General features: G+C 40.7%; 1 protein-coding gene across 1 annotated transcript in view; it reads right to left on the bottom strand.

Moving 5' to 3' along the window:
• The window catches only part of Cnih4 (cornichon family AMPA receptor auxiliary protein 4), a gene marked incomplete in the record, with an annotated part of 26,741 nt that overhangs the window by 2,322 nt on the left and 10,155 nt on the right, over nt 1–14,264 (bottom strand). The window contains 3 exon segments of the mRNA XM_008823715.3: nt 1–614; nt 2,980–3,120; nt 9,386–9,498. Of these exon segments, the coding sequence (XP_008821937.1) occupies nt 587–614; nt 2,980–3,120; nt 9,386–9,498 (282 nt within the window).

Genomic DNA, 14,264 nt, shown 5'->3' with positions numbered 1-14,264 from the left:
AATTACATTATACCTGGGCACATGGCTTATAAGGTTTCACAAATACTGCAAAGAAATAAATATATTTTGGAAATGTCATTTTCTGTTAATATTCTTGTTGGAAGACTTAGCTGACAGTCCTATAAATGCTTAAACAAGATTAACATGAAGTTGCCACAACATATTAACTTTCTTCTTTTGTCCAGGTTAGCTCTGTTGCTCTGTGCCCTGGCTTTTCAGCAGACTTCAAGACAGCCCAGCTAATCTACTAAGGGCTCTGTTTTAGGTGTGTCCTTTATTTCTTTGGCATGCAAAGCTGGCATACATTCCTACCTCTATACCTAAAAACAGCCACCTTCACATACAGGGGGCACAAAACACCTTTATGTGCTGGGGTTGAGAATCAGAAATCTACAAAAAACTCAATTCATTTTTTTTTTTAAATACTTTATGTGGTAAAAATACAGCAAAAATAGTTTTTTTTGTTCAAAGACCCAAAATATATACTGCTATGGTTACGGTTGTTCTAAGGATGATTTAAGTAGTCTCTGGCTCCTCAACTGCGCAGTATAGTGTAGGCTGACTTCCAACCTCGGCTTCCTCAGCTTCAGTCATTTATCAAAGCTAAAATCATACTGTGGAAAGAAGAAACATGTTACTAATGTTTCCAGAGAACTTCCCTGGGGTCTGGTCTATACAGACCTACATCCTGAAGTTCATCAAGGAATACACAACACAGTAGAAGACAATCACTTATACCTAATGGAAAGAATTCAGATGACAGTCTCTTTGATGTGCTAGTGCTTTCATTAAAACAAACAAATGGGGTGGGAATGGGAGAGTAAAACCTAAAACCAATTTGGGGCTATCCCTAAAAAATAAATACAAGTTATGTCTAGAAAACTTTCACTCTGTGCATATGCTTAATATTCTTGTTGAAAGACTTAGCTGACAGTCCTATAAATGCTTTTCATGGAATTGCCCCTTCCATTACTATTAATCCAATAAATTCCTATTCAGGCTTTGTGACAGGTCCCTAAAGCATTTCCTTTGGGATGCAGGCCTTAGTGCAGCGCAGTCACAAGTTCTCCTTCCACAGCCCATCATGTTCTTACATGGCTTACAAGCTGGTTTCTATCAATGGCCTCTGAGCTGTGAGAGGACAGCAAGACCCAGGCACCTGCACTTTCATTCCCGTGTACCGCCCCAGATTGCAATTGCAGATCTGAACATTTATTCTAGGGATCTGTGCTGCTCCTTTGAGTCACTCATGGTGCCTTCAGGGCAGGAAATACACAGGAAAACCACCCCAGTTAACACAGAGTGAAAAACAATCTTTTCTAACTATATGCAGGGATCAACCTTGCTCTACTAGATCAAAATGACTACAATGCACAAAAATAAGCTAAATATTACTAATAGTATAAATAGTTGTACAAATTTAAGTCTATTACATGTACTTAGTGCACAGTACAGATTAATAGTTGTAGCTAAGATTTTGGAAGGATTTTTGAGTATAAATGAGATGATAAACCTAACTGCTTTATATGCAGTATTTCACTTAGTTCATACTGCAATCTAATTAGATATTAATAATATCCCATTTTCCGATGAGAAACAAAGGCACAAAGGGGCCAAGAAACTTGCCCCAAGTTAAAAGTAGGCATTAGGGAGCAGCATGAAAAGCCAAAGGCACAGGCTCCACCATTCTCTAAAGAATAGGAACATATTTTTCCCAAAACTTTTAATTCCATTTACCAATCCCTAAATGCCCTGTGGTATCTGTGTAAAGTACCATACCAGGTGTGACAGCAGCATAAAATCCCTGCAATAAAAGCTGATCATTTGGTAATAAAATCATTTTTAAACAGCAGCATCCATACTGACTGCTTCAGTTATAAATGACATTCAGGTTAAGGTAACAATCGTGAGGCTGAAAATGACAAGCTACAAGGGAGAAGGAAAAGGAAGGGGAGAAAAGGAGGCGACCCAGAAAGGAGACAGCAGCCCCGGGCACCGACAGGTTGCCTCTCTTACTTAGTTCTAAAGAATTCTACCTTGAACTTGCCCGTAAATTGTCATTGCTGCTTTTTGTTTCGTTTTGTTTTCTTTTGGTTTTGGACAGGACCTTGCTAGAACTTAGGGTAGCCTGGAACTTACTGCATACTCCAGGCTGATGTTGAATTTGTGATTCTCCTACCTCAGCCTCTCAAGTACAGAGATTACAGATATGCACCACCATGCCTGGCTAAAAGAGGGATTTGTAAAAACTATCACCTTGCAGCTGGAGAATGGGTCAGCCATTAAAAGCATGTACTACTCTTGCAGAAGACCCGTTTGATTCCTAGCACCCATGGTGGGTGGCTCACAATGGCCTGTAACTCCAGCTCCAGGGTCTCTAATGCCCTCTTATGGCTTCTGAGGGTACCTGCACTCACCTGCCTGTATCTCACCACAGACACAGAATTAAAGCATATATACATATAAATAAAACTAAATCTTTAAAAATAAATAAAAAACACTATTTTTCCAATAGTGGTAGTCCAGATCTGTAATTCCACCACTATGGAAGTTAAAACAAGAGGATTACTGTGAGCTTGAGGCTAGCTAAGGCTATAGAGCATGCTGCCACCCACCTTACCCCCAGCCAAAAAAAAACCACCAATTTTCTCTGTACAGTTTCTAATCATTAAGAATACTTTTTCTCTAGGTTTCTGAGGCAGGACAATGAAATCTCTCATCTCAATTCTAAGGCAGGAAAAGAAGAGCAAAGACAGTTTTTATCATGTCAATACCCTCAACAACTAAGGAATAACTAAGGTATCAAAGAAACTCTATTGTAGGTTAGACAGAATGTTGATTTAATTATATACATATATTACATAGCCACAGAAATTCACATAATCCCCTAAATGTTTACAATCCTATAGCATACTAATACCTCACAGATCAAAAGCAAACATGACATCTGTTCTGATGTCAGGAGGACTTTAAACTTACCTGTAAAGATACATGAAGAAGCAGAGCAGGTAGAAACCAAGCTTGATCATGGCTTCCTTCATGTGTGACTTCAACTGCCCTCGATTGTGTATTTCTGTTGGATCAAACACTCCCATGTTGCCACTTGGCACCATAATGAACCTGGATAAAGGGTACACACATTAGAAGGAAATCAAATCAGCATGAGTACTGAATAACAGTGACCCAGCTGAAATGTGCACAGCAGCCTTAAATTCAGATGAAATACAGACAGTAACATGATGATGTCTTGGGCTATTACTTTGGTTTTCCTTTGGAAGTTACTATTGATTTTCATTTAATTTTCTGCCCATAGAAGCAAACACAGTAGTGATATCTTAGATATGATATTTTATTCACTGAGAACTTTTTACCCATCTCTGGCACTCCTTAGCTCCTTCCCATTAGAAAAAAGGTTGAAGGAGATTCTAAAACCAAATGAATTTTATTAAGGTCTCAGAAGCTTCTTAGGATTTTTTTGTACGTGTGGTGTGCATATGTGTATGCGTGTCTACATATGTGGGACACAGGTGTGTGTGTGTATGTAGGCCAGAAGTTGACATCAGGCGACTTCCACATTATACAGTGAGGCAGGTCTTTCACTGAGCCCAGAGCTAGTCAATTCAGCTAGTGAGCTGGCCAGCTTGCTCCAGAGATCCCGTGTCTACCTCCCAAGTGTTGGGATTACAAAAGGCAGGCTGCCATGACCACCTGGCATTTCTATGGGTGCTGACATCTAAATGCCAGTTCTCATACATGCATACCAAATGCTTTAACCAACAAGCCATCTCACTAGCCCCTTTTCTTGTATTTATTTGTTTACTTTTTTTTTTTTGTCTTTTTGAGACAGGGTCTCCCTGTAGCCACAGCTGGCCTGGATTCACTATGGAGACCAGGCTGGCCTCAAACTCACAGAGATCCGCCTCCCAAGTGCTGGGATTAAAGGCATGAGGCATCACGCCTGGCTCTTTGTTTACTTTTTTGTCTTTTAGAGACAAGGTCAGCCTGTAGCCCCAGCTGGCCTAGAACTCCTATGTAAACCAGGCTGGCTTTGATCTCACAGAGATCTGCCTGCTTCTGCCTCCTGAGTACTGGGATTAAAGGCATGTACCACTGTGCCTGGCTCTCAGAAACTTTTTTTTTTTTTTAAAAAATACTTTTACTGTTTTTATTTTGTGTGTATGAGTGTCATGCAATGCCCGAGGTGGTCAGAAGAGAGTGTTAGATTCCCCAGGAACTGGAGTAAGAGACAGTTGTTAGCCATCATATGAGTGCTGGGAATCAAACCTGAGTCCTCTGCAAGAGCAGCCAGTGCTCTTAACTGCTGAGCCATCTCTCCAGCCCCTCAGAAACTTCTTTATAGAAACTAGATTACTATCAGAGAATCAATGGTGATATGCCTGAGCTTCAACACCCAGACTGTGCACAATGTGTAGCATACTTATCCTGACCCAGCACTGCAAAGACCTCCTTCCTCCTGCTCGCATGTCCAGTCTTCTTGGCGCAAAACCGTGATCTCCTCACTCTTGCCACATACTTAGTTTCTCAACTGTCACTTCTGTGAACTGCAAAGGCCTCTCTGAGCTTCACAAGTCTTAAATTCTCCCCTAAATCCTACTAGTGTATCCATACCTAAATAGAGGATATTTTTAATTGAATATCCAGATAACATCTCCAGTCTCAAAAAGACAATTCAGACTTCTATGTTAGCTAAGAGCAATGTTATCATTTCCTTGGTGATGCTTAAGATGTTCTTCTTACCCAGCTCTCGCCTCTCTGGTCTTTCATACCAGCCCACTGAACTGCTTCTTCAGTCTTCCTACTGTTTATACAGCAGTTCTTCATTCCATTAATAGACACCTGTTCCAACACTATATTCTCTTCCTCATTCTCTCAACTGATTTCTTAATCTCTTGGCCCTCCTATATCAAACCAAGCTGCATATTGCTTTGAGAACCCCCCCTCCAAAGTATAATTCACATCATTTTAGCAGCTTAAAAGCATATAAAGTGCCAGGAGTGGTGGTGCACACCTTTAATCTCAGCACTTGTGAGGAAGAGGCAGGTAGACAGATCTCTCGAGTTCAAGGCCAGCCTAGTCTACATAGTGGGACCTCGTGTCAAAACAACAAACCTATAATGTGGGCCAGTGATGTGCCTCAGTGGTATAGTGTTTGCCCAACGTGAAAAAACCCTGCATTCAATCCCCATTACCACAAAAATAAATAACACAAAAAAGACATATGCCTGACTAATAAACATACTAAAAGGCACTCAATACCATTGGTAACTAGGGAATAGAAATTGAAACCACAATGAAATACCATTTTATATTTGAAAGTGTGATAAAAATGAAGATCTGTAATATTGTTTTGATAAAGATGTGCCAAAACTGGAAACTTCCTACATAGTAAGAATGAAAAATAGTACAGTCATTTTTGGAAACACTCAGGCAGTCCTTTAAAAGGTTAAATACAGAGTTACTATGACTCAATAGTAGCTCTACTCCTGACTGCCTAAGTGAAAACACACATGTCTACAAACACACAAAATATTCATATAAGAATTACTCCTAAGAGCCAAAAGGTAAAACAAACTATCAACCACAAATGGATAAACAGAATGTAGTATATCCAAATATTGGAGCTTTAGACAGCAAAACAAGCAATTAAGTACTGATGTATGCGCTACAACATAAACTTTGCTATGGTAAGTAACAGGCCAGCTGTAAAAAGACTGTGCACTGATTCTTTTTGTATGTCTTTCCAGAATCTATAAACTTACAGAGATAGAAGGTAGACTGGGCTGTGGAAGTAGCTCAGTTGGTAGAGTACTTGCCTAGTATACACAAAGCCCTGAGTTTGATCCCCAGCACCGCATAAATTGAGCATGCCTATAATCTGAGCACTTGGGAAGTGGAGGCAGAAGTTCAAGGACTCCTCAGCTACACAGCAAGTTTAAAGCTAACTGGGATATATGATATCCTATCTCAAAAGTAGATTGAAGGCTGGCAATACAGCAGTATAGTTCAGTGGTAGACTTCTTTAATTTCCATCACAAAGAAAGGAAGAGAATAAAGGTAAGGAGGGAGAGAGGGAGAGAAAAAGACAAAAAGAAAAGGAAAAGAGAAAGAAAAGAAAGATTAGTGGCTTCCCAGCTGTCCGGAGCTAAGGAACAGATAGGGGATATGACCAGCTAAAAGGTATGCTGCTTTCTTTGGAGGGTAGGTAATGAAAAGTCCTAAAGTAGATTGTGGTGAGGGTTCCCCAAATCTACAGATACACTCACAATGCATTGACTGCATACTTTAAGTGGGTGGATTTTATGCTGCCAGAATCACATTTCTACATAAACTCCTCAGACCAGCATTCAAGCTTCTGTGAGCTACCCCAGCCCATCAGCTTTTCCTGTTCTATTACTAGCCCTTATCTACGTGACTTCAGCCTAACTGGTAATGAAATATGGCCTGTGTGCTCATCCAGCCTTCCCTACTATCCTCTTAACTTCAGACTCTAAAGACTTCTCTCCCTATTCCAGTCAAACTTCATCAATCCTTAGGGCTTTGCTTGGATACCACTTCCTCCTTAAAACGGTCCCAGTAATTCAACTCTCCTCTCAGCCCATGAATCCTTAGTATACTCATTACTTATCTTACTCTGCCTTAAAGCACACCTTATTTAATAAAGCACAGTTATTCACTGCTTTGCTCTTTGTCCTGCAGAGTTTGTTTCGTGTATGTCGATAGACCTAACAGCATAAGAGTACAGTGGTCTGAAAAGAGCAAATGATTTACATATTGATTTTTTTCTTACCTTTTAAAAATAGGAGGTAAATTTATGACTAGCAGACAGACAAACCTGTTACTACAATTATCAGAATAATCAATACATGTAATCTTTTAAAAAGGAAGTTTGGGATTTAATAGATTCACAGAGACTTCTACAGTTGTACTTCGTGTGTACTACACAAAAAGACGTGCCTAAACTGGTTCTAGCACATTTTCATTTCTGGTAGAAATGACTGAGGGTGGGAGTCTGGATATCATCAAAACTCACAGCCTCAGTGATTTGATCCTCTCACTGAGCCTAAATCTGTGTTTCACTCAAAGGGATCACGAAGACTCCACTGTGCTAGGGACAGCATGAAGCTAGGTATAGCAGAGCACACCTAGAATGCCAACACTTGGGAAGCTGAAGCAGGAGGATTGCAAGTTCTAAGCCAGGCTGGGATACACAGCAATATCTTCTCTCAAAAACAAAACAAAACAAAATCTTCCTAGGACTGGCCCTCACCAGAAGTGCAAGGTATATGTGTTCCCAGGATTGAGCTCACATTAGAATGTTAGCCTATGAATTGATCATGAGCTAGTAATAAGAAAGTTGAAAAAAAAACTTGCCCTAGGATATATATGCTAGACTAGAAAAGAGGTACAGAGATTGACCAACTTTTCCCTACCTACTCAGAGTCTAGTCTCATGGTCTTTTTAAGATCATTACTCATCTAGGTATGGTGGCGCAAGCCTTTGGCCCTAGCACTCAGGAAGCTGAGGCAGGTAGATCTCTGTGAGTTCAAGTCACTCTGGTCTGCATGATAAAACCCTGTCTAAAGCAATAAATTAATTTTAGAAGCCAGATATGGTGGTATACACCCATGATGGCAGCACTTGGAAGGCTGAGGCAGGAAGACTTTGAGTTCAAGGCCAGCATGGTCTACACAGGAGCCCTTCTCTCCAAAGAAATAAAGTAAAATACTGAGATAGGAAGATCAGCCTAAGCAGCAAAGTGAGTTTGAGGCCAACCTATGATAGGAGAAACCACCTCAAAAAGAAAAAAAGACTTCCTACAATTCTTACTGGAACACATACTATAACTGCTTGACTGTAAAATTATAGCTAATGAATGTTTCTACTGGGCTATCTTTGAACAAACTTCCTAGGATAAGGTTAGGCTTGACAGACAATGTGATAAAAACCAGATTAGTAAAGGACACCTTTGGGTATGTCTGGGAGAATTTCCAGAGGCAAGTGGATCATGAGAACTGTGACCTAATCAATGGATTAATCCTGTGATGTACTCGTGATATGAAGGTGCCATTGGGAAATGGTGAAAGGTAGCAAGCAGGTGGACCTGGATGGTGGGAGCAGATCACTGGGTACATGTTCTGGGGGCTGTATCTTGGCCTGGACCCTTTTTATATCCCCTTTTCTCTGCTTCTGGCTGCTAAGGAGTGAAGAGCCTCTTCCAGCCCAAAGGCGTGGGGCAGAACAACCATGAACTGAAGGCTCTGAAATGCTAAGCTAAAAACAATCCTTTCTTCCTTTAAGTTGCTTCTATCATGCAATTTGTTCACAGCAATGAGAAAAGTAACTAATATACTTCTCAAATTAAAAACAAATTATTTTTAGAAGATCTGTTGTGTCCCCCCATCCCCCCATGTGTGTGTGTCTGTGTGTCTGTGACTCCGTGAGTCTATGCAGGATATAGGGCTTGTTATGTGGATGTTAGGATCCAGATTCTCATATTCAAGACTGTGCACCAACTGATCCTAACCATTGAGCAATCTCTCTAACCCCCTACTTTCTAAATTTTTTAAATAAAAATTTTAATGTTACTTAATTAGTATTGCAAATATCCCCCAAAAAACAACAAAAATAAAAAGAAACACCCTTCCCAAGACAAGTTACCTAATTTGCAGTCACTAAAATGTAATTTTATTTTTTATTTTCTTTTTTTCTTTTTTTGAGACAGGCTTTCCATGCAGCCCCAGCTGGCCTGGAACTCCCTATGTAGACCAGCCTGGCCTTGATCTCACAGAGATTCCCCTACCTCTGCTTCCCAAGTGATGGGACTAAAAGCCACACCATCACACCAACACGTCACACTCTTTAGAGTGCTTCTAGTATTAGAGACACAGATAAAGAAAGCCTTATTCTCAAAGATAAAGAAAGCCTTATTCTCAAATCTTTGCCCTTAGATGAAAATGACATTCAAGGCCATGAAAAGACATTTTGTAAATCTTCAGGCACCACAACTAAACATGCATCTTACAAACTTATGCATGTGAATTTTGTACTTTTTCTACTATCTGCCCAATATACCAAAGTGAACAATACTTTATTCTAATTTAATAAAGTATTTTGCTGTTGCTTATTTTAATCACTGGAACATTTTTATAGAGTGAGCAGGCTTTTGTTTTTCTTTTTTTAAACTAGGGTTTCATATAGCCCAAGATAGCCTCAAGCTGGTCTTGAACTCCTGATCCTCCTGCCTCTACTTCTCAAATGCTGAGATTATGGCCAAGTGCTGGGACTACAGGCACGTACCACCACTCCCAAATGTTAATTTTTTTTAAACTACTCTGTCATAAAACAGTAAACAGATTATACTCACCGATATATATTCCAAGTGGCAACAGGTAAGTTGAGAAGGAAGATGAACCAGTGCAATGAAACAAGCATTAACACAGTGACAATGGTATGGCCGACCAACTCTGGAATCACCCACTACAAGGAAGAACAAAGCATTTCATTTTTATTTCTATACTCAGAAGCTCCAGACTGACAACACCAGAGCACAGCTTTAAAAAAAAAGCACCTAAATTTCAATTGTATTTCACTCTAGGCAAAGGCTTAGGTTAGGTTCATTCGCTAAGCAGGTCTTAATAACTAGGAAAAAAGCAGAGTCCCACTTACTTTCTGTTCCAGTATATAAGCTAAAGCCTCCTACTCTGAATTAGGGTCATTCATACCCACATATATGCCTCTTTAGTCAGACTGTCACTCTTAAAATATTTCCCCATCTCCAGAATCCTAAAGAAGCCATTTCCATTCAGGAAGATAAAATAAATGGCCAAGTGTGGTGGATCCCAACAGGAAGCCAAGAGGATCACTGCAAGTCAGTCAGGTTACAGCCAGACTCTTCCTCTAAACAACAAAGTAAGACTAAATTTAGGGGCTGGAGAGATGGCTCAGCAGTTAAGAGCACTGACTGTTCTTGCAGAAGACCCGGATTTGCATCCCAGCACCCACACGGCAGCTAAATGTCCCTAACTCCAGTTCCAAGGGATCCGACAGCCTCTTCTGTCCTCCACGGGCATTGCATGACACAGCTGCACTTACCTACATGCAGGCAATACACATACACATAAAAATAATAAATATTTTTGAATATATATATATAAATTTTAAAAGTAGCCAGGTGTGGTGGCGCACCCCTTTAATTCCAGCACGCTTAATCCCAGTACTCAGGAGGCAGAGGCAGGCAGATCTCTGTGGGATTCAGGCCAACTTGGTCTACAGAGCAAGTTACAGGTCTGCTGGGGCCACGGGGAGACTGTCTCCAAAAGACAAAAATAAATAAATAAATGAATAAATAAATAAATAAATAAATAAATAAAAATGTGGAGTCTTGAAAGATGCATCAGGAGTTAAGAGCATTGCTGCTCTTCCAGAAGACCCGGGTTTGATTCCTAGCACCCTTGTGGAATGGCTCACAACCATCTGTAACTCCAGTTCCAGGGAATTTGATATCCTCTTCTGGCCTCCTTGGGTACCAGGCCCACACAAAATACTCATACATGCAAACAAAAAGTCATTTATACACATAAAATAAAACTAAATCTTAAAAATAGCTTTGCCCAGTATGGTGGCACATGGCTTTAATCCCAGCACTCAAGAGGCAGAGAAATGGGTGGATCTCTGTGAATTCAAGGCTAGCCTGTTCTACATAGCCACCTGGGGCTACTGGGAGACCCTGTCTCAAAAAACAGCAAAAACACAAAAACTTACAATTAGGGCTGGGGAGACAGTCAGCAAAATGCTTCTGCCCAAGCATGAGTACATGAGTATGAAGCCCTAGAACCCACATAGAAAGTTGGGCATGTTGGGGGGGGGCGTGGGTGGATCTCTGGGGCTTGCTGTCTAGCCAGCCTAAGGTCTTCATTGAGCTCCAGGTCCTAGTGAAAGACTTTGTCTCTCTCTTTCTCTCTTTCTCCTTTCCTCCCTCCTCTCTCTCTCTCTCTCTCTCTCACACACACACACACACTCACACTCACACTCACACTCACACATACAAGCTTATTATACCCAAAGTTGAAGAAACATGATAATGAAGCAGGAAGAGACCTGGCCCACCGATCTATGACATACATGCACCTTTGTGCTTTGCTCATTGTATGATTTTAGAGTGTTAGTGCATCCACAGCTATCGTGGCAGTGTTCTTAACTCATCAAGTCTTCCTCTTGTGCCAGTGTAGATCTTTTTTTGTTTTATATAGAAGGCAACTTTATCTTTAGACTTTATGTGTATAAGCGTACTGCCTGCATGTATGTAAGTGCACCCATGTCATGCAATGCCGGAGATGGTCAGAAGATTTCAGATCCCCTGGAACTGGAGTTGTCAGCCTCCATGTGGGTGCTGGGAATTGAACCCAGGTCCTCTGTGAGAGCAATCAATCAATGCTCTTAACTGCTGAGCCATCTCTCCAGTCCCAAAAGGCAACTTTCTTTAAACAGGGTCTCACTATGTAGCACTGGCCAGCCTGGAACTCACCATGCAGACCAGGCTGGCCTGGAACTCGGAGATCCACCTGCTTCTGCCTCTGGAATGCTGGGATTAAAGGCATGCACCACCATGCCCAAATAAAAGTTAGTTTTTAATGGAAAAGCTGACACTCTTCAGTTTCACAGAGCTACATAGTAGCACATCAAAGCAGTTTAAGTTCAGGATACTGTATCTTAAGATTCTCACATTTGGCACTTTTTGTCTGTTTTTGCAGTGCAAGGGATAGAACCCATGGCCAGGCGAGCACTCTCCTAAGCTATACTACCAGACCCTTGTATTTTAGACCACCAAAACTACCTTTTTTTGAGAGAGAGAGAGAGAGAAAGAGAGAGAGAGAGAGAGAGAGAGAGAGAGAGAGAGAGATTGATTGATTTTTTCTGGGCCTTCAATTTAATTTTTAATTAACTGGAACTTTCCAGTATATAATACACATTTAAAAAATATACCTAATCCAGTATAACACAACTGTGAGCTAAAAAGTCCAACCTGGGGGGGCTAGAGAGATGGCCCAAGGGTTAAGAACACTGGCTTTTATTGCAAAAGACCTAGGTTCAAATCCTAGCACCACATGCAGTTAACAACCATCTGTAACTCCAGTTCCAGGAGATCTGATGCCCTCTTCTTGTCCTCCGCAGGCACTGCACAACATGGGTGAACTTACACAGATGCAGGCAAAACACTCATACACATAAAATTAAAATAAATAGATATTTTTTTTTTAAGTTCAACCTGGGGTGGAATCAATGTTTTATCTTATTTATGAGCTACGCAACCTTGGGAACAGTTACCTACCCTTTCCAAGTTTTTGCATCTTTGTAAAATACATATGCCACACACAAAGCAAGCATGCAGTAAGATGCTAGCTGGTACAAAGGCACTGTTCTCCAAGCTTCAGGCTCCTACAGAAATAGCTTTAAAACTGGATTTAAGGTGGGCTATAGTTATCTTTGTTTATACATGCATCTAGCTGAAGCACGTTTTAGGAAGTGATACTTCAACTGTATTTGGTTTACTGACTTGCAACCAAGTCTTGTTTTGTCTCTTCCCTTAACATTATGCCCTGCCCCTAATTGTTCGAAGAAAAAAGGAAGACTGACACTGAGCTTATGACCCTCAGCAAGGAGTTTGGAAAATTCTTCTCTAAAGTAATTTTAATGTCTCAAGAGACAATACCTACAAAAAAACCCTAATGAAAGTTCAGAAAGACACCAATCACAAGAGTCTAGGTGGACACCAATCACCTTACAATGAAGTCTACTAGTCGGATGAGAGGTATAAAGCACCCATTGAGCTTTCAGCAAGCACTATAATGTTTTACTTCTAAATATAAGAAGCCAAGCATCAGAAATTTAAGGAAAGTCTCAAAAATGAAAGGAAGTAGGTCAGGAAGGCAAAGGGAAAGGAACTGGAGAAAGCATATAATGAAGGAAACAAGAAAACTTCAAAAACACTACACTCAGTGCTTCCAGAGAATTAAGAGTCAAATATAAGCAAAACCAAAATCTCTTAGAAATTAAAATTGTGGGAACTGGAAAGATGGTTCTGTGGTTAAGAGCGCTTGCTACTTTTACAGAAGATCACAGTTCCCAGCACCCAAACAGGGTGGCTCACAATCACCTGCAACTCCAGTTCCAGGGGATCAGGTGTCCTCTTCTGTCAAGTGCCTGAATGTACATGGTGAACATACAGAGAAGGCACACTCTCACATGCATGAGCATGCACAGGCACAAAATATTTTTAACAGAAACTACAGCACACATGCTATATGTACTAGAAAATTAAGAAGATAAAAAGAGAAAAAAAAAAAATCGGCCAGGCATGGTGGTGCATGCCTTTAATCCCAGCACTCAGGAGGCAGAGGCAGGTGGATCTCTGTGAGTTCAAGGCCAGCCTGGTCTACATAGTGAGTTCCAGGCCAGCTGGGGCTACAGGGAGACCCTGCTTCAAAAAAAAGAAAAAAAAAAAAAAAAAAAAAAAAAAAAAGAGAAAGAGAGAAAAAAATCCAAAGGAATAAAATATGAAAAAAGAACTGGTAGATCAATCCATCAGATCAACCAGCTAGTTAATGGTAAATGTAAGAAAAAAGAAAAGCAGGGAAGATATTATCAAAGAAAGAATATAAAGGAGGCAGGGTTTGACTCAATAGTAGAGACCATGCTTAGCATGCACAGTCCCTCATGCACAAGGAAAGACCAATACTCAATACCAAAGGAAAAAAAATTCCAGAAAATGCTTATTGAAAAGAATGTATCAGGTGTCAAAACTATGTATAAAAAAGGCCTAAACAGTAGGGTGTGGTGGTGCACGCCTGTAGTCCCAGCACTTGGGAGGCAGGCGGATTTCTGTGAGTTCAAGACCAGCCTGATCTACACAGTGAGTTCCAGGCCAGCTGGGACTACAGAGAGACCCTGTTTCAAAAAGACCAAAAAAAAAAAAAAGGGCCTAAACAGCCAGGCATGGTGGTGCATGCCTTTACTCCCAGCACTCAGGAGGCAGAGGCAGGAGGCTCTCTTGTGAGTTCAAAGCCAGCCTGGTCTACATAGTGAGTTCCAGACCAGCTGGGGCTACAGGGAGAACCTGTCTCAAAAAGACCAAAAAAAAAGGCCTCCTAAGCTACGTAAAGAGACACCACTGGAAAATTTCCAAATACTAAGGATAAAACTTCTAGCGAGAGAAAGAAAAGATCACATAAAAATAAAAAGAGCCA

The sequence above is a fragment of the Nannospalax galili genome, unplaced genomic scaffold (assembly GCF_000622305.1).
Source record: "Nannospalax galili isolate Female #2095 unplaced genomic scaffold, S.galili_v1.0 scaffold368, whole genome shotgun sequence".
In the NCBI taxonomy this organism is placed as follows: domain Eukaryota; kingdom Metazoa; phylum Chordata; class Mammalia; order Rodentia; family Spalacidae; genus Nannospalax; species Nannospalax galili.
The sequence above is the reverse complement of the archived record's forward strand: the minus strand, read 5'-3'. Positions and strand labels throughout refer to the sequence as shown.